We start from the raw sequence: 23,805 nt of genomic DNA, 5'->3' as shown, positions 1-23,805 counted from the left end.
ACAGGCGTACATGATTGTCTCTTGACTAATTTTCTGAAGATATAACCACTTTGTCACTTTGCCCTGAGGAAGCCTGTGATATTTATTTCTCAGTGTTTATTCTCTCAACTTCCAGTAGTTGATGACGGGAGGCTAGGCAGAGAGCTTTCAAACTTTCATGCTGTAATATCAACGACTAAACTGAAAAAAGTACAAACAACAAAGAACAGCACAACACAGGAACAGGTCCTTCAGCCCAGCAAACCTGCAGTGACACATGACGTCTTTCGAAACTACAAACCTCTTGCCTCTTTGCAGTCCATATCCCCCTATTCCCTGCCTATTTATGGATCTGTCAAGATACCTCTTAAGTATTGCTGTTGTATCTGCTTCTACCACCTGCTCTGGCAGCATATTTCAGGCACCTACCACCTACTACAACTTGTCTCTCACATCTCCTTTAAACTTCCCACTTTTACCTTAAACTTATGGCCCATAGTAATTAACAGTCCTGCCCTGGGAGAAAGACTTTGACTATCCATTCTATCCATTCCTCTCTTAATATTATAATCTATTAGGTTGCCTCTCAGCCTTGATATTCAAGTGAAAATAAACTAAGTTTGTCCAATCTTGCCTCATAGCTAATACCCTCAAAACCAGGTAATTGCCTGGTAAACCATTTCCATACCCTGTCTAAAGCCTCCAGTGTAGCAACCGGAACTGTACGCAATATTCCAAATGTGGCCTAACTGAAGTTCATGGAACACGACTTCCCAATTTTTATACTCCATGCCCTGACTGATGAAGGCAAGCATGCCATATGCCTGCTTGACCACCTTATGCACTCACGATGCCACTTTCGGGTGACTGTGCATCTGTTTGCCTTGACTCCTCTGTTTGTTGATGCTGGTAAGGATTCTGTCAATTACATGTATGTTCCACCTGCATATAGACATTGCAAAATATGTAAATTCCATCTGCCGTTTTCTCCCCAAGTCTCCAGCCATCTGTATCCTGCTGTGTACTCTGGGAATCCTCCTCACTGTCCACGGGTCCCCTAACCCTTGTGTTGTCTGCACACTTTCCAATCAGGCCACCTATATTTCCTCCAAATCACTTATAGATTACAAACGGCAAGGATCTCTACAAACGCCACAGATTTCCAGTCAGAAAGCACACTTTCACCACTACTCTCTATATGACCAAGCTTTACTGTATCCATCTTAACAGCTCACTGTGGATTCCATGTAACTTCACATTGAGTAACAGCCTGCCATGAGGGGCCTTGCCAAAGGCCTTGCCAGCATCCACATAGACAACATCTGCTGTTCTGCACTCATCAATCATCTGTGTGACTTCCTCAAAAAACTCAATCAAGTTTGTGAGACACAACCTTCCCCTCACAAAGCCATGCTGCCTTTCATTAATACATCCAAATTTTTCCAAATATGAGCCAATCCTTTCCAGAAGAATCTTCTCCAATCATTTCTCTACCACTGGCTTAATGGCTCACAAGCCTCTAATTTCCGAAATTATCCCTGTGCCCTTCTTAAAAAGGGAAAAATAGTGCCTTTTCCCTAGTTTTCTAGACCCACTCCTGTGACAGAAGAGGATGAAAATATTTTGTACAAGTCCCCTGAAATTTCCTCGCCTGCCTACCTCAGAATTCTGTGATAGATTTGTTCAGGTCCTGGGGACTTGTCCACTTTAATGCTTTCAAAATTTTCAACACCATTTTTGTATCGACATGACCTAGAATATCAACATGCCCCTCTCTAGATTCACCATCTACCTTGTCCTTCTTCTTTGTGAATAATAATGCAAAATATTTGTCAAGGTCCTGACCCACTTCCTCCAATTCCATTCATAAATGTCCTCTTTTGTCCTTAAGTGGACTTACCCTTTCCCTAGCTACTCTCTTTATATGCATATAAAAAACTTTGGAATTTTCCTTAATCCTGTTTGCCAATGACGTTCCATGGCTCCTTTTAGCTCTACCAACTTCTCGTTTAAATTCTTCGTGCTTTCTTTATATTCTTCAAGAGCTCTGTCTGTCTTCAGTTTCCTAAACAATATTTATACTAATTTTTCTTTTTGAATGAGCTCACCATTTCTGTTGTCATCCAAAGTTCCTGAACCTTGCCATCTCTATCCTTCACTTTTACAGGAACATGCTGGTCCTGAACTCTAATCACTGGGCTTTAAAAGATTCCCACATGCCAGATGTGGATTTAGCCTCAAACAGTTGACCCCAATCTACTTTCCCTAATTCCTGCCTGATGTTCTGGTGGTTAGCCTTCTCCAATTTAGTACTTTCACCCAAGGACTACTCTTATCTTTGTCCATAAGTAGCTTAAAACTTAAGAAATTATGGCCACTGTTTCCAAAGTGCACCCCGCTGAAATTCCGATCACCTGCCTGGGCTTATTCCCTAATACCTGGTCTCACATGGCCCAGTGCCTAGTTTGATTATTTACATATTACTTCAAGAAACCCTCCTGGATGCATCTAACAAATTTTCCTCCCATCCAAGCCCCTGGCACTAAGGGAGTCCAAGTCAATTTAGGGGAAGTCAAAATCACTCATCACAACAACCTGTTGTTTTCATACTTTTCCATAATCTGTCCACATGTCTGTTCCTCCATCACCCACTGCCTGTTGTACAGCCCCATCAAAGTGATTGAACCCTTCTATTCCTGAGCTTTACCAATATGACCTCACTGGATGAGCCATCCAAGTTGTCCTCCCTCAGTACAGCTGTGATATTCTCCCAAATCAGTAGTGCAACTCCTGCACCTCTTTTCCATCCCTCTCTATCTCGTGTGGAACATCAAAATACCAGAATGTTAAGCAGCCAGTCCTGTCCCTCTCTCAACCAAGTCTCTGTACTAGCTACAACATCGTAGTTATATGAACTAATCCAAGCTCTAAGTTCATCTGCCTCACCTGCCATACTCCTTGTGTTAAATTCAGTAATCTTTCCCTGTCTATTCTTCCTCATAGTCTTACCAGCCTTAGTCTCTAATTCCTCCTCTGTTATTTCACAAGTTTACCGACTGCTTTGGTTCCCAAACCTTTGACACACTAATTTAAACCCTCCTGAACAACACTATCACATTGCTTCTCCCAGAATCAAAATACAAACCCCTGTTCCTGCCCTTGCCCTTCCCTATGTTTGGCCATCATCTTCCCTTCTAGACTTGCTGGTACCACTTCCCAGTTACTGACTTCATTCATGGCTAAACATCTGGTATTTGGTTAAATGTACTGCTTCCCCTAGTGTCGAAGAGTCTATGTAATCCTTTTGATCAAGTGCCAATATACAATTAATTTCTAGGCCTGACTTCACAAACAACAGCCTGTTTGTCCTCTTTTTATAATACATGCTGCTCCTCATAGTCCAAATGGCATCTTCAGCTCACAGTTCTCAGTTCACAACTCTAAACCAAAACTGATAAAAGAATAAAATAAAACTAACAAAAAACAGTAAGAGTTCTAACAGTGTAAAGGAATTTCTGCTCATCCCTGATGGCCAAAGGTTAATTCTGAGACTGTGACCCTGTATTTTAGAACCCCAGCCATAGAAACATGTTTCTCAGATGTACCTGTCCAACCCCTTAAGAACCTGATATGTTTTAATTAAATCACTACTCATCCTCCTAAACTATAAACCTAATACACTCAATATTTCCTCATAGGATAGTCCCTCATCCCGAAAAGCAGTCTGTCAAAATGTCTACATCCTTCTGGTGAGGAAACCAAAGCTGTACACATTCCCCCAGTTCTGACCTCATTGATGCCCTGTATATCTATCGTAGAACCTCTCTACTCTTATACTAAAATCCTTTTGTAACAAAGGCACAAAAGTCAAAATTAGCACTCCAGTCCATGCTGAGGGACTGCTGCATTGTCAGAGGTACAATGTTTTTGATGAGACCATCAATCACAGCTCCATCTGCCACCAATCTGTTGAAATTGATTCTACGGCATAAGGGCAGCATTTACAAAATATTTTAAAAATTATTGCTAATTAACAGTTTAAGAAAGTTGTTTTTTTCTATACTTATTCAGTGATAAGAATAGTCAGTTGTTAAAATTTGAGAGTTTTGATAATGAATATCCAGGACTCGAAATGTTACTATTTTTCTCTCTCCAAAGATGTTGCTAAACCTATTTTTGGTTCAGCCTAAGTGTCATCTTCAGTATTTTGCTTTTAATTTTAAGAATGAGGATGTTTGCTAGACAACGGTCTGGATGAAGGTCTTATGAATCTAACTATTTAGAATTTGGTTGAACATCTCATGTTTAGTTCACTTTTGAATCACTGTTTCAGAATGTTGGAATATGGCATTTTGCTATTCAGTGGTTATAAGGAGATTTATTGACAATACGAAAGTTTGCCAAATCAAGTATGATTTTGGAATAGTGATCTATATAACTGGGTCATTAGTGTTTGAAGTGCTTGCTTTAAATGTATGTTGCAACGGATCTAAATGTTGAATCACAGTGATAAAAAAAGCCATATTAAGTATGTATAACGCAGAGGTAATTTGGTGTCTGTTTTCTCAGCCACCAAACTGGAGGTATAAATGAATCTTCCAGTTGTCTAGACATCAATAAATTTTTAATTATTACCATGCACAGTTCTCTCCTTAGGATTTACATTAGAATGAGACCTGCAGCTATTATGCAGTAACAGGATAGGTGGGAGGATGAAGGCTATTGACTGTAGGGTATGTGGTATATTTTATCCGGTGAAGTGACAGGTTCAAGTGTACTTTGGAATACTTCACGGGATGTACACAGGAAGAATTACTGAGCCATTAAATGAGAATGAGACAGTCTGTGAAAAACAATGTCAAAATAATGGCCAACTTGCCAAAATGTAAATAAAACTGTGGCACAGTGCATGTAATTGCTGTTAGAAGAGGCTCAGAGCAAGAATCATTAAAAATACATAATTCACTATAATGTGGTGTACAGATATTATTTAATAGGAAATACCACTGTACTTAGCACAATATTAGAAGTTAAAAGGTTTTGTTCGAAACAACTGAGCATGCTATTTAGGCTTTTCTGTTCCTCATTATAAAAAAAAACCTTCAAAACGTTTCTAATTTTTACCAAAGACAATGGATTTCGCCATCGGTATGGTTTTAAATTCATTTGCACAATTTACAGCAGAAGTTTTGTTTTCCATAATTAGCTATCGTGCAAATGAGTGATGGGTTTGTTTAAATAAAACATTTTTTAATAGGCAAGAAATGCAGTGAACTGTGACAGGATAGTATACATTCAAAATATGTTATGATACATCCATTTTTATGTTATGTTAGTTTCCATAACAACAAATAATGATGATTGGCATTTAAGCTGTTATGACCTTCATTTGATAATGGTTTTTGCAGCTGGGTACCAGTTGGTCTATTAACTTATAAAAATGATGCACCCTCTATAGTAGCACTTGACAGAACAAGACAGGTGTTATTGGAGACTACTGTTGTTTCTTTAGAAATTTTTATGCATTGATTAATTTGTTTTGCTTTGCGTTTATTTGGCAAGATTCTAAGTATCTCAATTAAAAGCCATATTAATTACAACTTTTTGTGTCAAGGGAGCACTCAGAATGAAAATAACAGATCTATGCAGGCCAAGAAGCTTTCAATTAACGATTTAGAATTGTGGATGCAATTTTTTTCAGTTCTATAATTTATATTTCAAAAGGGATTCAACAACACTATAAAGCTGAAAATACTGTTTTGAAACCCAATTACCATCTCCCATTTTGGCTGTTTAAAGCTCTAACATTGGAAACTGCTAATACCCATTCTATGTAATCTATTTAATCTCAAACTGAATCCTGTTTTGATTCCCAAGGTCTTTATTTCATTTTCAGTGAATTTGAACTATATTCACCCCTTCTCATTTGACTGTTGTTACCTGCATTTTAAGTTAAATTTTATGCATGAATGAATAAATGCTGTTGGCAGAACCTTTTGCCTCCTGGCTGCATATAGGGAAGTAATGGGTTCACTGCCAACAATTTTATATCCATTAAAAAGAGTCGGTGGGAGTTGATGGATGGTTTTACAATGTGAATAGCAGACAAGACAGTCTCCCATAAGCATACATTCACAACATTGCCCCTTTTAAGTGTTCAGCATTTTCATATATCAGAGCAATAAGTCTGAAAACACAATAAGCTCGAGAGACTCTATTTAAGAGAAAAATACATTAATCAAACTTGCAACTCTACTGTCCATTAGGTTACTTGGTCTGGACTATATGTGAATCTCGACCCACAGCATTGTGGTTGACTCTTAACTTGCCTCTGAAATTACCTAGCAAGCCACTCAATTCAAGGGTGTTATGAATCAGCAATAAATGCTGGCCCAGCAATGGTAGCCACGTCCCATGTATAATAGTTCTCAGAGACTCGTATCCTGTCATCAGGTCACCCTTTATTTACATGTGGACAGTGCTTGACACTGATCCAGCTCCCTCAGAGCCAGCTCTCAGAGTGAACAGGATGTTCTGACACTCCTGTTTATATCTCAACCAGGGCTCCCTGGCTCCCCAGATTAATAGCCCCAATCGGGGAACTCATATTCTATGAGGTTCACCTGACTGACTTTGTTTCCATTACCATACCATGAATTGATTTTGAAATAGACCCAAATGGATAGGTATATTTCTTAATTTGCTTCATTTCTGTTTAATGCTTATATTATGTTAAATATGTATTTGAAATATCAGTAAACTGCTGGTTCCTCCCAGTTCTCATCACAGCAAATTCTTACTGCTGTCAGATGGAAAAATTAATAAAACTGACACTCCAAAGTACTTCCCAGTATTTGGTTATAAAGCAGTAAAATTGAGAATGGGGAGAAATCAAGAAGTTACACTGAAGTTTTGCCAATTTGTGCACCAATTCAATATTATCTGTTTACACTCAAATTTTGCCACATCTGATTAGTGTCTACCAAAATCTAAAAATGGATATAAACAAGCAATGGTTCGTACACATTGAAGCAAGTACCAAACTCACAATAGAGATTCTTTCTTCCAGGATCAAAAAAAACAAACTTTTAAGCCACTTGATTATCATTCATCCACAGTGGGCACAGTGTGTTAAAACTATACAGTCATGGAAGCAATTCAGTTAAGAGTGTAGCATAAAAGCATGGATTGAAATAAAAATCAATATCGTTTTAAAGAAAAAGTCAAAAGATTGCAAGAAAATCCTGAACAAAAATGATTTGGTATTATTTCCATACTTGGAATTTTGAGATCAACCTTACGGCTATGTTGAACCAGCAGAATCGCAAGGAATTCACATGATTGGCTTTTCAGTCTGGAGCTAGTTCTCTTCATTGAGCCAAAAAGTGTTAGAGAACATGGAATGATAGGTGGGAATATAAAATTGAGAAAATTCAGGTGCAATAGTTTTCTGGACTTGTTTAATTGAACCCAACAAGGTCAAAGCATTTGGACACTGCACATTGCACTCCAGAGCTTCCAATATGATACTCATTTCAGCTTCACAAATGACTCAGCAGCATTGTTGTAAATTCATTCCACTGTGCTGATCTGTTGTGTGTACAGTCTTACAAGTATATCTTTACAGAAATTGCACAATTCAAAGTAATGATGTACTATGCCCAGAGATAATGTAGCATAAATTTCTCATTCATAACGGGAAACCCTTCTCCTGAATTATTTCTTGTATTTTGTTTTAATAAGAAAGCACTAAGTGGTTTTAAAGTAAGAACATTGAATAAATTGAGATAAAACTTTCAAGTATTAATTTTTTGGTGACTGGAATGAATTTTATGGACCAATCAGGGTGAAAAAACAAATGAGTGGTGAAATACCTCCACAAAGGTCAGTGTCCCATCATCAAGTCACCTGTTATTTATATGTGCACAGTACATGACACTGACCCAGCTAGCCCAGAGCTGGCTCCTAAAGTGAACAGAACCCTTGATATTAAAATGTGAGGCTGGATGAACACAGCAGGCCAAGCAGCATCTCAGGAGCACAAAAGCTGACGTTTCAGGCCTAGACCCTTCATCAGAGAGGGGGATGGGGGGAGGGAACTGGAATAAATAGGGAGAGAGGGGGAGGCGGACCGAAGATGGAGAGTAAAGAAGATAGGTGGAGAGGGTGTAGGTGGGGAGGTAGGGAGGGGATAGGTCAGTCCAGGGAAGACGGACAGGTCAAGGAGGTGGGATGAGGTTAGTAGGTAGCTGGGGGTGCGGCTTGGGGTGGGAGGAAGGGATGGGTGAGAGGAAGAACCGGTTAGGGAGGCAGAGACAGGTTGGACTGGTTTTGGGATGCAGTGGGTGGGGGGGAAGAGCTGGGCTGGTTGTGTGGTGCAGTGGGGGGAGGGGATGCACTGGGCTGGTTTAGGGATGCAGTAGGGGAAGGGGAGATTTTGAAACTGGTGAAGTCCACATTGATACCATATGGCTGCAGGGTTCCCAGGCGGAATATGAGTTGCTGTTCCTGCAACCTTCGGGTGGCATCATTGTGGCAGTGCAGGAGGCCCATGATGGACATGTCATCAAGAGAATGGGAGGGGGAGTGGAAATGGTTTGCGACTGGGAGGTGCAGTTGCAGGAACAGCAACTCATATTCCGCCTGGGAACCCTGCAGCCATATGGTATCAATGTGGACTTCACCAGTTTCAAAATCTCCCCTTCCCCTACTGCATCCCTAAACCAGCCCAGTGCATCCCCTCCCCCCACTGCACCACACAACCAGCCCAGCTCTTCCCCCCCACCCACTGCATCCCAAAACCAGTCCAACCTGTCTCTGCCTCCCTAACCGGTTCTTCCTCTCACCCATCCCTTCCTCCCACCCCAAGCCGCACCCCCAGCTACCTACTAACCTCATCCCACCTCCTTGACCTGTCCGTCTTCCCTGGACTGACCTATCCCCTCCCTACGTCCCCACCTACACCCTCTCCACCTATCTTCTTTACTCTCCATCTTCGGTCCGCCTCCCCCTCTCTCCCTATTTATTCCAGTTCCCTCCCCCCATCCCCCTCTCTGATGAAGGGTCTAGGCCCGAAACGTCAGCTTTTGTGCTCCTGAGATGCTGCTTGGCCTGCTGTGTTCATCCAGCCTCACATTTTATTATCTTGGAATCTCCAGCGTCTGCAGTTCCCATTATCTCAGAACCCTTGATATTCCTGTTTACATCTGTCAACCGGCGCTCCCTGATTAGATCGGATTAACAGCCCCAATCAGGGATCTCATATTCCATGAGGTCCACCTCACTGACGTGGTTACAATCATGACAATTAAATCCATAAATTAAGGTGTATACCACTACTACCACCATCCTACCCCATCACAATTATACCAGGGCAATTGAGGTCTTAGGTGGAGCCTCATTGGTGTGTTTAAGTAGGCAATTAGTACCCAGTTGGCATCCTCATTCCACTGCACTCCAGTATAATGGCTGGCAGGATAACTCTGCACCCAACCTGACCTCCAGCCATGTTAGCTCTGCAGGCCACAGATCCATAAAAACAGAGAGTGCTTCCTTCCTGTATATACTGTATCAGTCAGAGGCCTCCTCCACCACCATTATCTACAAACATCCCCAACACCACCCGACCTTCACCCTCTAAAACCAACAGCCCCTCCAAGGCCAAACCTCACTCTGGTGAATACAGTCCTAAGCTGTTCAACCTTTGCTCATAAGACAATCCCTACACTTCAAGGATCATCGTAGTGAAGCTTCTCTGAACTGCCTCCAATGAAATAATATCTTTACATAAACAAGTGCGCCAAAACTGCTCACAGTACTACAGATGTGATCTCACCAGCACCTTGTACATTTGCAGTAAGACTCCCTGCTCTTATATTCCAACCCCCTTGAAATAAGGGCCAACATTCTATTAGCCTTCCTGATTACCTGCTGTACCTGTGTGCTGGACTTCTGTGCTTTGTGCACAAGTATCCCCCAACTCTGTCTTACAGCTTTCTACATTTTTTCACATTTAGATAATACACTGTTCTTTTGTGCTGACTTCTGAAATGAACAACTTCACATTTTCCCACGTTCCACTCCATTTGCCAATTTGTTGCCACATACTTAACCTATCAATATCTGTCTGCAAACTGTCTATATCCCTCTCACAACTTGCGGTTCCGTCTGTTTTTGTGATCTGGGAGTGCGCTTTGCCTTCAAAATTTACTCTAGGTTGCGGGAAGCTCGTCTTCAACTTATAATCAAAAAGTCTTATTATCATTAAGTGTACAGAATGTAAAATAGTGAAGTAAATGCTGGACTTTACAAAGTAACTTTCTGGTTCTGATGGTAATCTTTGTTTTACAGGATCCACCTATAGCAGTTACACTTGGACTTCGAATGGAAGAAATGATTTTTAATCTGGCTGACACACATTTATTTTTCAATGATCTAGAGGTATGGATATTTTATAGTTTACGGAAGAAATTAATTTGGCTTAGAGTCCAGATATGTTTTCAGTTTCATGGGAACTCTATCAAGTTTCATTTTTCATGATTTTCACTGGGATTAATTAAAGCCTTTTTATGATGAGAGGGGGAATATGAATTGCATGTTTTTTTACTTAATGATGTCAAACCCTGTTGGACTGATTGACACAGGCGTCATTAAAGTTAATGTTGTTTTGCAGCATTGAAATGGTAGGTGACTCTAAATATTCAGAGGATTTTTCTTTCATTTTATTTTGAAAATAAAGATTCTATATGCTGTTTTGATGAGAAAATTGATCACTCACATTTACCTTAGATGTGAGTTGATGTGTGAATTTGTTTTAAACTGGAGAATTGGAGAATGCGAGATTCAAAGAATTGTAAACTCTGTACTTGATAGCTCGGTCAGTCCCTTGACTACCAGCCGGGGGCCATTAGTCCAAGTTCCAGCTTTGCCTGACATGCAGGCTTGTCTACTTGTTGGATATGTTTTGCCAGTTCTTGGCCGGGACACTAAGTAGTGCTTCACAGAGAAAGGACATTCCTCCACAATAGCAATATGAAAACAGATCGCAACTTCATTCCTCATATCACCTATTTTCCTCTTCCAGCAGATCAGAAACTGATTAAAACTTAAAACAAAAGTTGTAATTTAAAGGGTATGGAGTATATTTGAGAGGGGCACTTTTTGTCCCAAGGAGGGGTTGAGTAGTAACTTTCAGTTGAAAATGGCAGTATGTGTGCATTACATGAGAAATCTGGTGTCAGTTACACATCAATCCTGTTTAACTGAGCTTAGCAGGGAGCATATTAACTTTTCATGTTAAGCAGTAGCTTCACTTAACCCCGTACAGCATCCCCCGTACAGAAGTAAATAATGCATTTCACATTTATTATGCAATGATTAAAGTGAATGTTGATGAAATAATGATTCTAATGAAGTGAAAAGAGCCATATTAAAGTAAATCACTTATATAACTCAAGGGCACAACCAGAAGCAATCAAGGGTTCTAACCATGATTTCGAATTTAGCCAATATTACAGTTCCACGAAAATGATAGAGTAACTGGGAAGATGATGACCAATTGTGTTGAAATGCTTCTTTCATCAAAATAAATGTAATTCTACCATTTCAATGCTAATTGCATTGATGGAAAATGTAGGCTTTAGCTATAGAAGATTAAATGAAACTATATTATGTGTGATTAAATTAGATGCTTGATCATTAAAGTATTAATAGCGATTTTATTCTGAGAACAGAAACACTTACATTCTGTACGAAGCCACAAGTAATACTACTTATTATGGCAACAACATTGGAAATGCTGGTTCTAATGCTATCCAAATTTGTTCTTGTTGACCAATTTTATTTTTTTTCATGAACTGCAATACATGAATCAAAATAAGTTTATTTTTTAAGCGATGATGTTTTGGAACAAGTGTTTTTTCTTTTGCTACCGAGTTAGTTTTACCTATCAGCAACAATTAATTTTACTGTGGTCCTTTTTACCTCATTGCAATCATCATTTCATCTACTGTTTTTGTTTCCATGTTGCATAATATATGTTGAATGCATTATTTATTCGTTTTTACATGGGGATGCAGTACAGGATTAAGTGAAGCTACTGCCTGTTATGAATACTTAATAGCTCTATTCCCCCTCCGAACCACAGTAGAACAGAATTGATGTGTAATTGACTCTGGGGGCTGAACTTTACGTAATTTGGCAAAGCTGATTTTCACTGAGTTTCGTAGAGGGTCTCCCACCTTCTCTCTGCAAGTGCTAGAACATTTTCTGACATGATCACCCCAAACTCACCTTTTGGGGTGGCACGGTGGCTCAGTGGTTAGCAATGTAGCCTCACAGTGCCAGGGACCCAGGTTGATTCCATCCTCAAGGAACTGTCTGTGTGGAGTTTGAACATTCTCCCCGTGTCTGCGTGGGTTTCCACCAGGTGCTCTAGTTTCCTCCCGTAGTCCAAAGATGTGCAGGCTAGGTGGATTGGCCATGCTAAGTTGCCCGTGCTGTTGGGGGGTGTGTGGGTTATAGAGGGATGGGTCTGGGTCTGGGTGGAATGCTCCAAGGGGTGACGTGGACTTGTTGGGCCAAAGGGCCTGTTTCCACACTGTAGGGAATCTAACTATCTACCACATCCCTTGACATTCCTCTTGTCTAATGCTAGCCTGATTCCCACACTCACTGTTGCTAGAAATGTTTGTCACTGCTGGGACATCCCGGGATCTTTGTAAGGCCATTGTGTACCCAGACAGGCACTGGCAGTCCAGAGTTGTCATGCTCAATTCATGACATCTGCCCGAGAACAGATAAGGGGAAATTGATGTGCTGCTTTGTGAACAAAGATGTGGAGGTTCCTATTGACAGGATGGTGCAGAGGGGGATAGTCCTCTTCCCACAGGACCGTCAAAAGGAGGACACAACACCAGACTGTGCCAGACACTCTGAAGTTGCCATCCAGCTATTTGCAGTCTCGACCATCTGGAGGAACATGCAGTATGCCGCAGGAAGATCAGTCACCTTCTCTGCTCCACCAGGGTGGGTGACACTATCTTCTCACTCCTACCTCATATTCATGCAGTCCCTGGTGCTACAACACCCTCCACCAAGGGTCTGCTCACTGATGCTAAGTTTGGGTGCTGCCAGTGCCTTTCAGCTTCTGGCCTCATTACAGCCTTGGTTCACATTTGGAGAAAAGTACTGAATTCCAGAGATGAGGTGAGAGTGACTGCCATGACATTAAGGCCACCTTTGACTCAGTGTGGACTCAGGCAGTCCTGATAAAACTGGAATCTGTAGGAATCAGGAAACGTTTCTGCTGATTCGAGTCAGATCTGACACAAAGAAAGATGGTTGTGGTTGTTGGAGGTCAGTCATGTCAGCTCCAGGACAACACTGCAGAAGTTCTTTTGGGCAATGTCTTCGGCCCAACTATCTTCTGATGATTGCAGAGCGTTTAGCACAATTCCTCTGCGACAGAAGCAACTCGTATTCAAACACAGCAAGACCTGGACAATATCAGGACTTGGACTGACAAACAGCAAGTAACATTTGCACTGCGCAAGAGCCAGTTTGTGACCATCTTCTTCAGAGAGAAAATTTAACCACACCCATTGACATTCATCCATTTCTGAATACCCTGCTATCAATATCCTGAGGTCATCATTGACCAGAAACCGAACTGAACTCGCAATAGAAATATGGTATCTACAAGAACACGTGTAGGAATCCTGTAGCATGTCACTCACCTCCAGAATCCACAAAGCCTGAGCATTATGATAGAATAGTGTCCACACTTGCCTGGATGAGAGCAGCTCCAACACCACTCAAGATACTTGACATTATCTCGAACAAAGTAGCCCACTTGATTGGCACGAGATCCACAAACTTGTAGTTGGTCCACCATTGATGCTTAGTGGCAGCGGTGTGTACCATCCACAGAATGATTGCAGAAATCCATCCAAGCTCCTTACACAGAACCTTTCAGACACTTGACCACTCCCATCTAGAAAGACAAGGGCAGCAGATACATGGGAACTCCACTACCTACTACTTCTCCTCCAACCCATTCACCATCCTGATTGGAAATATATTGCCATTCCTTCACTGTCACTGGGTCAAAATCCTGGCATTCCCTCCCTTATGGTATTGGAAGTCAACCTGCACAAAATAGATTGCAGCAGTTCATTCAGGCAGTTCGTCACCACTTTCTAAAGGACAATTAGGGATGGGAAACTAATGATGGCTAGCCAGTAACACCAACATCCCATGAATGAATTAAAACAAATTCTCAATGTTGCATTCTTCGCACCCACCCAGCGCCCCACAGCACTGACCCTGCATGGCCTGTGGACCTCCTACTCACTCAGAACAAACCCAGAAATCACACAACACCAGGTTATAGTCCAACAGGTTTATTTGAAAACAGAAGCTTTTGGAGCCTCAGTCTTTTTTCAGGTGTTAGTGAGAGGGGTAGTATCAGACACAGAACCTATGAGTAAAAGATCAAAGAGTCACACCACTGATGAGGATGTGTTAGACAAACCTAAGATGCTGTTAAATCTTTAATCAGTTAGAAGGTTTTAATTGATTTATATGTATGTGTTATTCCCTGAATTGTTTTCAAGTCACAGAACTGAAGAACTAAAGCTTTTATCGTTGTATATAAGAGGTGACATTTTAGGTCAGACAATGCATGTTAGATGTGAGGCCTTGTTTAGAATCTGTTTGTGTTGTGGTTTGGAGTCAGACTAGTTTTATTTTTAAAGTAGGAATTTGGAATCATAGCTAGCATCGGCACCACCAACTGCTGGTTCAAAGTGGAGAAGATCTCCAAGAAGATTGTATGTATCAACACACCCATCAAGTTTGCACCTCCACACTCCACTCTCCAAGCCTAAAACCTGCAACAGCACTAGCAATTGTGCCACCAACTTTCATCTCACCTAGTTCCTGCCATCTCTCGTTACAAGAGAAAACAGCCTACATAGGAAAAAGCTGAGGGAGATGGTGGGTGCCCATCATTCATCTCCTCACACTCTATAAAGAATGTGGCTAACCGTGACTTCCCCAAGCAGCAGACCATGCCCAAATGATGGACTAATAACAGATAATGCTCTTCATTAACTGTGCTGATGCCACTAACTGAATGCTGTCTCCCTTGGCCTAACTGAGGACTTCTGCCCTTGGACTTTGAGAAATGGGTGTTTGCTTGCAATGTTCTCTGCTGGTACATGGTGCAGTTGTGAATGTTGATGTAGCACTGTTCTGGATACAAACATGTCCACCTTTTTCAATAATGTCTGTTGACAGCCGTGACAAGCTGCCCTGGCCTTGTGTTTGCACTAAACTATCAGGCAAGACAGAGCTACCGTTAATCCTGTTATTGGCACAGAGACAGACAGCCAAATCAAATCAGCCTCTCTATCATTGTATTCACAACAGTGTAAAATTAAAATACTCAATGACCCTGAAAATTGACCACAATGGCTCCTAACCAGACTTTTTGAATAACCAGTACCAGACTTTGTGAATAACTCTTACCAGAAACCAGGATTATAGCTTAACAGATGATTTCACAATTTATTAATAATGGAGAAGATTTAGAAGAGCAAAATTAAGCCACAAGGTAATCTAATTAATGCCAGCCAAATTAACCCAATCTTTGATTCTAGCCTCCACCCTCTCAACCATAGACAGACACAGTGAAGGGATAAATCAAAAGGGAAAAATAAATCATACCTGACTGGCTGGTTCATTTAAGCTGCTTTCACAATTGGTAATCTCACAGACACATAGGACTGTATGTTGTTTGGTTTTTGATTACATCAATGCATGCAGGTAGCTTCCAGTGGGCTCCAAGGAATATTCATTTAATTCTTAAAATGAGATTCTATTTTCTGAACTTTCAATATGTTGATAATGAGAGAACAACCAAGGAGCAATCAAATCTCCATCCTGCAGCTGTGGTAGTCAAAATCCTTCTGATTCAAACACAGCCCATAAACCTCTCCCCTTGAAGTCCCAGTTAACATTCAACATTTGCTATCTGGCTGAGCAAAATACCTCTCCAAAGTCAGAATATTCATAGAGCACTTCTATCAAGAATGAACCTGCAATAAACTTTCAGGCCTCATACATAAATATCAGTTTGTTATCTTCTACTAAAACAAACTGCTACTTACAATCCAACGATCATCTTTAGCTCTCAGCTCACAGTTCCAAACCAAAAATGATATAAAAGAAAGAAGGTCTCGCTAGATTTTAAAATGCACCAAAGGAGGCGAAGCACTGAAAGGCAGACATGATTTGAACATCCAAGTAGATACCAAATGATTGAGCACTAAGAAAGCAAGTGAGCAGCCTTGAGATGCAGCCTGACTCAGTCGTTGAGCTGGCATCCTTTTCCTGTGCACACAGTGTTCTTGCAGGAGCATTGCAATGAAAAGTACCAGTGTACTACAAAATGCAGGCACATACTGTAAAACATCCAAGATGTGTCATGATGACGCAAAGGGTCTGGTGTGATATCCATGACTGTCGAGTAAGGTATATGCAGCCATTACCCATGGAGCATGCCCTGAAAGGCTGGTGCTGAAGATCAAAGGGAAGGCCCAGGAGAACATGAGAAAGCAGCGAGTTGAAGCCACCAGGTACCTGGTCAGACTTCCATGCCAGCAAGTCTCGGTAACTAGTTTCTATGTGACAGGTGGAAGAATGGGAGCCTACATATTAATGAGATAGAAGCAGCAATGAGGTTGATAGTGAGCAATTACCTCCATTGATAAGCCTCTCGCCGCTCACCAATGAGGATCTTGTCTCAACATTTCACATGCGGTTGGAAAAGGTGTCTTGCTAGCATTGATGTTGAGAAAGGCTTTGTTTGACATCTCATGCAGTTCTCCCAAATTTCTTGCTATAACCCACATTGTCCAGGGCCTGGGAAAATTCCACCCCAGAAATCTCGTGTATAAGACATAAAGACCCCAAATTTTGACTCAATGGTGCAATATATTTGTAAAGGCTTTTAGACGGTTGTGCCATGTGTATACTGCAAACATGCAGTGTAGGCAATCAAATAACCTCTAAGCTTAATCTGACACATTCTGCTCATTTGAAGCACACAGGTCTAGTTATCAGTGACTCCAAATCATGTACAATCTACTACAGATGAAATATACCACTTGCGTTATTTACAGGGTCAGCAACCAACTTGCAAATGAAATGCTTTCGAATTCTGCTCAAGTGAAGTTTATGAGAAGAGCTGTGCATTTATTGAAGCTGTTTAGATTACTTGTAGTTTTGGAGTAAGTCTTGCTATATGCTGACAGAGACATAAGAAGGGTTTTCTTCCCTGTGTACAAAAAACCTGTGAGCATTACGGGGATTATTGTACCCATCACGACAGGAGAATGAAGTTGTGCCTACTCCAATGAGAAGCTGCATACAGGAGAATGACTCTCCACAAAATGTTCTCTCCACTAAAGGTTTCGGGGAGCAATTCTCCTCCATCAATAAGACCATAAGACCATAAGACATAGGAGTGGAAGTAAGGCCATTCGACCCATCAAATCCACTCCGCCATTTAAATCATGGCTGATGGGCATTTCAACTCCACTTCCCTGCACTCTCCCCATAGCCCTTGATTCCTTCTGAGATCAAGAATTTGTCAATCTCTACCTTGAAGGCATCCAACGTCCCGGCCTCCACTGCACTCCATGGCAATGAATTCCACAAGCCCACCACTCTGTGGCTGAAGAAATGTTGTCTCATTTCAGTTTTAAATTTACCCCCTCTAATTTTAAGGCTGTGCCCACGGGTCCTATTCTCCCCGCCTAACAGAAACAACTTCCTAGCATCCACCCCTTCCAAATCATACATTATCTTGTAAGTTTCTATTAGATCTCCCCTCAACCTTCTAAACGCTAATGAGCACAATCCCAGGATCCTTAGCCGCTCATCATACGTTAAACCTACCATTCCAGGGATCATCCGTGTGAATCTCCGCTAGTATGTCCTTCCTGAGGTGCGGGGCCCAAAATTGGACACAGCATTCTAAATTGTGCCTAACTAGAGCTTTATAAAGTCTCAGAAGCACATCACTGCTTTTATATTCCAACCCTCTTGAGATAAACGACATTACATTCCCTTTATTAATTACGGATTCTACCTGCAAGTTAACCTTTAGAGAATCTTGGACCAACACTCCCAGATCCCTTTGTACTTCTGCTTTATGAATTTTCTCACCATTTAGAAAATAGTCCATGCCTGTATTCTTTTTTCCAAAGTGCAAAACCTCACATTTACTCACATTGAATTTCATCAGCCATTTCCTGGACCACTCTCCTCAACTGTCTAAATCTTTCTGCGGCCTCCCCACCTCCTCAGTACTACCTGCCTGTACACCTATCTTTGTATCATCAGCAAACTTCGCCAGAATGCCCCCAGTCCCTTCATCCAGATCATTAATATATAAAGTGAACAGCTATGGCCCCAACACTGAACCCTGCGGGACACCACTCGTCACCAGTTGCCATTCCGAAAAAGAGCCTTTTATCCCAACCCTCTGCCTTCTGTCAGACAGCCAATCCTCAATCCAAGCCAGTAGTTCACCTCAAACACCATGGGCCCTCACCTTGCTCAGCAGCCTCCTGTGAGGCACCATATCAAAGGCCTTTTGGAAATCTAGATAGATAACATCTACTGGGTTTCCCTGGTCTAACATATTTGTTACCTCTTCAACGAATTCTAACAGGTTTGTCAGGCACGACCTCCCCTTACTAAATCCATGCTGACTTGTTCTAATCTGACCCTGCACTTCCAGGAATTTAGAAACCTCATCCTTGACAATGATTCTAGAATTTTTCCAACTACTGAGGTTAGTCTAATCAGCCTATAATTTTCCATCTTCTGCCTTGATTCTTTCTTAAACAAGGGGGTTACAACAGCAATTTTCCAATCATCTGGGACTTTCCCTGACTCCAGTGAGTTATAAAGATCACGACCAAAACCTCCACTATTTCCTCAGCCACCTCCCTCAGAACTTGAGGATGTACCCCATCGGGCCAGGAGATTTATCAATTTTTAGACCTTTTAGCTTTTCGAGCACTTTTTCTTTTGTAATGCCTACCATACTCAACTCTGCCCCCTGACTCTCCCTAATTGTTGGCATACTACTCATGTCTTCCACTGTGAAGACTGACACAAAGTACTCATTAAGTTCTTCAGCTATTTCCTTATCTCCCATCACTAGCCTTCCAGCATCAGTTTGGAGCGGCCCAATGTCTACTTCTGCCTCTCGTTTGTTTCTAATGTATTGAAAGAAGCTTTTACTATCATTTCTAATATTACTAGCCAGCCTACCTTCATACTTGATCCTCTCCTTCCTTATTGCTTTCTTGGTTGTCCTCTGTTTGTTTTTGTAGCCTTCCCAATCTTCTGATTTCCCAGTGCTCTTGGCCACTTTATAGGCTGTCTCTTTTTCTTTGATATATTTCCTGACTACCTTTGTCAGCCATGGCTGTCTAATCCCACCCCAGATAATCTTTCTTTTCTTTGGGATGAACCTTTGTACTGTGTCCTCAATTACACCCAGAAACTCCTGCCATTGTTGCTCTACTGTCTTCCCCACTAGGCTCTGCTTCCAGTCGATTTTCGTCAATTCCTCTCTCATGCCCCTGTAATTACCTTTATTTAACTGTAACACCATTACATCCGATTTTGCCTTCTCACTTTCAAGCTGCAGACTGAACTCTGCCATATTATGATCGCTGCCTCCTAAGTGTTCCCTTACGTTAAGGTCTTTTATAAAGTCTGCCTCATTACATAGCACTAAGTCCAGAATAGCCTGCTCCCTTGTGGGCTCCATCACAAGCTGTTCCAAAAAGCCATCCTGCAAACATTCCATGAATTCCCTTTCTTTGGATCCACTGGCAACATTATTCACCCAGTCCACCTGCATATTGAAATCCCCAATGATCACCGTGACCTTGCCTTTCTGACATGCTCTATCTATTTCTCGGTGCATCTTGCGCCCCTGGTCCTGATCACTGTAAGGAGGTCTGTACATAACTCCCATTATAGTTTTTTTGCCTTTGTGGTTCCTCAATTCCACCTTAGACTGGGTGACCACATCACAGAACATCTACGTTCTGCCCACAAAAAAGATACTGAGCTTCCAGTTGCCCACCACTTTAACACACCTCCCTGTTCCCTGGCCGACACCTCTGTCTCAGACTTGCAGTAGTGTTTCAGCAAAGCTCAGCGCAAGTTGGAAGAACAACACTTCATTTTGCACTTGGGAACCCTGCAGCCCTCTGGATTCAATATTGAGTTCAGTGAGTTTAGAACTCGTGCTCTCCCATGTCCTCGCTCCCTACCCCACACACCACACCTTGTAATCACAGTCTGCTATTACACACAACCCGTTGTTCGTCACTAATAGTTCCCATTAACAACTATTCACCTTCCTCGCCAGATCGTTACCCACCCCTTTGCCTGCCCAACTGTTCTTCTTCTCTTTCTTTGGGCTCTATCCTCACCTATCATTTACTCCGAAGTCCCACCCCTGACCTTATCTTCTGCATATAAGCTGACATTTTCCCAGCTACCGTCAGTCCTAAGGAAGGGTCACCAGATCCAAAATGTTAACCCTGTTTTCTCTTCACAGATGCTGCCAGACCTGCTGAGCTTTTCCAGCAACTTCTGTTTTTGTTGTCGTTGAACTTACGACGGTGTTCTTCGCAATGTGAAATATTCCAAGATAACGCATAAGATCCTTATAAAAAAAATTAACTGCAAGTCACGTAAGAAGGCATGAGGACAAATGACAAAAAGTTCAATAAAAGTGATATGCTTTTAGTAATGTCTTGAAGGAGAAATACTAATGAAGAGGTTTAGTGAGGGAATTCCAAAGCTTAGGTCTTTGGCAGCTGAAAACATGGCTGCCAGTGGTGAAACAGTTAATACCAGGAATTCTGAAAAGGTCATAAGTGGAGGAATGCAGAGGTCTCAGAGGGCTGTGGGAATGGTGGAATTTGCAGAAATAGGGAGGGGTGATAGCCTGGAAGTTTGGAATTTAAAATCAAATTTAAGTGACAGCTAGTGCAGGTCAGTCAACACAGGGGAGATGAGTGAACAGGATTTCGTGACAGTAGATACACGGTCAGCAGAGTTTTGGGTGATCTCTGGGTTACAGAACCACAGAGCCTGGTCAGGAGATTGCTAGAATAAACAAGCTTAGGGCTAATGGATGAAGATTTCAACATCAGTTGAGCTGAGGCAGGGACATTGTGATGGTATGAATATATGGCAGGAAACTCATCTTATGGTCAGAAATATCAAAATGGCCATGAAGAGTGTGGTTCAGTCTCAATCAGTTTCTAGGGACAGCAATGGAATTAGTTGTTCAGGAACATTATTTAATGGGTGCAAATCTTTGGGAGTTCTGAATGTTGGTCAAGCAGTCTCAGTATTTAGAAACAGTGGGGGCGTTGAAAGAAATGATAGTTGAGGTTGTGGTGAGTGTCATCGGCATAGACTTAAAATCTGACCTTCGTATTTTCCGGTGATATTGCTGAGGACCAATGGGCTTAACAATGGATCATTCAGATCACGATAGGTAATGGAACAGAAATAGGAAAATAATCTTTATCACTTATTGGTTATGATTTGATAAATAAGTATAGAACCCAGATGAGTGTCAGGGGATAATAGTAGAGAGGTGTTGGAGGAGGACAGTGTTATCAACCATATCAAGAGCAATAAACAAGTCAAGAAGAATGATGAGGAAATGTTTACCACTGCTATAATCACCTTGTTTATCCTTTGTGACACTGAAAGCCCACATTTTGGTCCTGAGGCTAGGGTGAAGCCTAATTGAAGGGTTTAGTGTTCTGAAAAGTTGGGAACAAATTTGAGAGGCGTCACAGCTCCTCTTCAGAGAGTTCCATGAGAGCATCTGTATCTGAATGTCATCTGCTAAGGCACGTAGACTTCATTTTAAAACCGCAAGTTAGCACCTCTGACAGCACACTACTCATGGACTGCTGGGCTAAATATCTGCTCTGTTATGTTGCAACAGTATGTAGGATGCCTTTAAAAGACTCATGGTGTCATTAGCATATCATAACATGTGACCTGAGGACATAAAGGTCTCAAATTTCAGCTTTGCTGCGGCCACTGGAAACATGACACACTGTTAGAACGCGTGCTACTGTTTGTAACTGAATAGCTTAATATTAACCCAGACACTGAAGTGCCTGTGACTCTGATATATGTATGTATCAGGAGCTGACATAAATGTTTGTAGAGTCTTTCAGTACCGTATAACCCATGTCTAGTTCTTACATTACAGAAGTTAACATAAATATTACTGCATCGGGTACAAAGACCCAGCCGGGGCAAGGCCCACACTGTGGTGGCAGATTATTAGCTGCCCAGATCTTGTGCAAAAACCTCACCAGTGGAACTTGAACACATGACCTTTCTAATTAAAAGAAGAAAATAGTTCTCGTTAATGAAATAAAAACAGAAAATCCTACAAAATACTCAGCAAGTCTGGCAGAATCTACATGACTTAACATTTCAGGTCATGACCATTTATTTTGATTTCTGGCATCTGCAGTATTTTGCTTCTGACACTTAATGAAGTGTTCTTTTCTGAAAATTTGCCCCTTCTATGAGCAAAGTGATATTTTCAGATGTCCACACTCATATTACATGAGATTATTGATGAATGAAGTTATATCGTAAGATGTACTTAATGAACTTTTTCCTGTTAAAGAAGTGTGAGTTTGATTACCTTCTTTATGAGAACTTTTGGCACTTGTGAGTTATTTAGTGTACCTCATAAATTGAATATTCTTGACAACCAATAAAATTAACATTGCATTCTGTTAAATTACTAGCAGAATTCTTGTGATGCAGAGATCAATTGTGTAGCCAACATGGAAAGTCTTTCTGGGAATAATCAATTAAAAGCTTGCAGAGTGGTGATATTGACAGGGCTCGAATGTGTTGTGCCTTTAAGAGTTCTGTCAATCGATGAAACATTTTGAATTGTATATGGTTTTGAAAAATCTGCATAGAACTGCTTTGTGAAAGGAAGACTCTTTAAGAAAAAGTAAAGTGCCTTCAATAGAATTGAAATATTATAGCTTCTATCATGAGAGACTAATCCACAATATCCATTTTAAAAATCTAATCATTGAGTGCCTTGACAAAATAATTTACTCATAATGCCAAATATCCTTTGTCAAACCATACCCATATACATAGTAAAAAGATATGACATTTAAATTTAACAAAATGTTCACAAACCACTCCACATCTGGCAAATTAGTTACCAATTGGACATGTTTGTAGGCGAAGGATTTTTCTCTCACAATTTATTCCTGTTTGCTTAGTTTTACCTAGTATTTTTCAGCAGTATTTAAAATTACATTTTTTTAATCCATGAATTGAGATCTGGGCTCTGCTAGTTGGGCCAGCATTTGTTGCTGATCCCTATGTCCTTGAAAAGGAGGTAGTGAGCTGCCTTCATGAACCGCTGCAATCCGTTTGGTGTAGATACGCTTACTATGATGTTAGAAGGGGAGTTCAAAGGTTTGAGCCTAAATAGTGTCAGAGGATTGGATCTGAGTTGTTGATACTTGGTAGTGTACACCCATGTCAGGAAACATCAACAACTTTTATTAACTATAACTATCCACAAAAGATGGTAAGAGAGGACATCTCTGTAACAATCCCGTCTTGCTTCCCACATGCATGGCCTCTGCTATCGCCATTACATAGCTGCTTATGCAGATGCTCAGTAGTTATTATTAAGAGCATATTGTT

General features: G+C 41.2%; 1 protein-coding gene across 17 annotated transcripts in view; it reads left to right on the top strand.

The window, feature by feature from the left end:
- Positions 1-23,805, top strand: part of eya4 (EYA transcriptional coactivator and phosphatase 4) — a 526,724-nt gene that overhangs the window by 451,155 nt on the left and 51,764 nt on the right. For all 17 annotated transcript variants that reach the window (XM_059645294.1, XM_048531657.2, XM_059645296.1 and 14 more), the window contains one exon: positions 10,330-10,419. In XM_059645294.1, coding sequence (XP_059501277.1) covers positions 10,330-10,419 — 90 coding nt within the window. The remainder of the gene's footprint in view (positions 1-10,329; positions 10,420-23,805) is intronic.

Source organism: Stegostoma tigrinum, chromosome 4, assembly GCF_030684315.1.
Source record: "Stegostoma tigrinum isolate sSteTig4 chromosome 4, sSteTig4.hap1, whole genome shotgun sequence".
NCBI lineage: Eukaryota > Metazoa > Chordata > Chondrichthyes > Orectolobiformes > Stegostomatidae > Stegostoma > Stegostoma tigrinum.
This window is presented reverse-complemented; position numbering and strand designations above follow the sequence as displayed.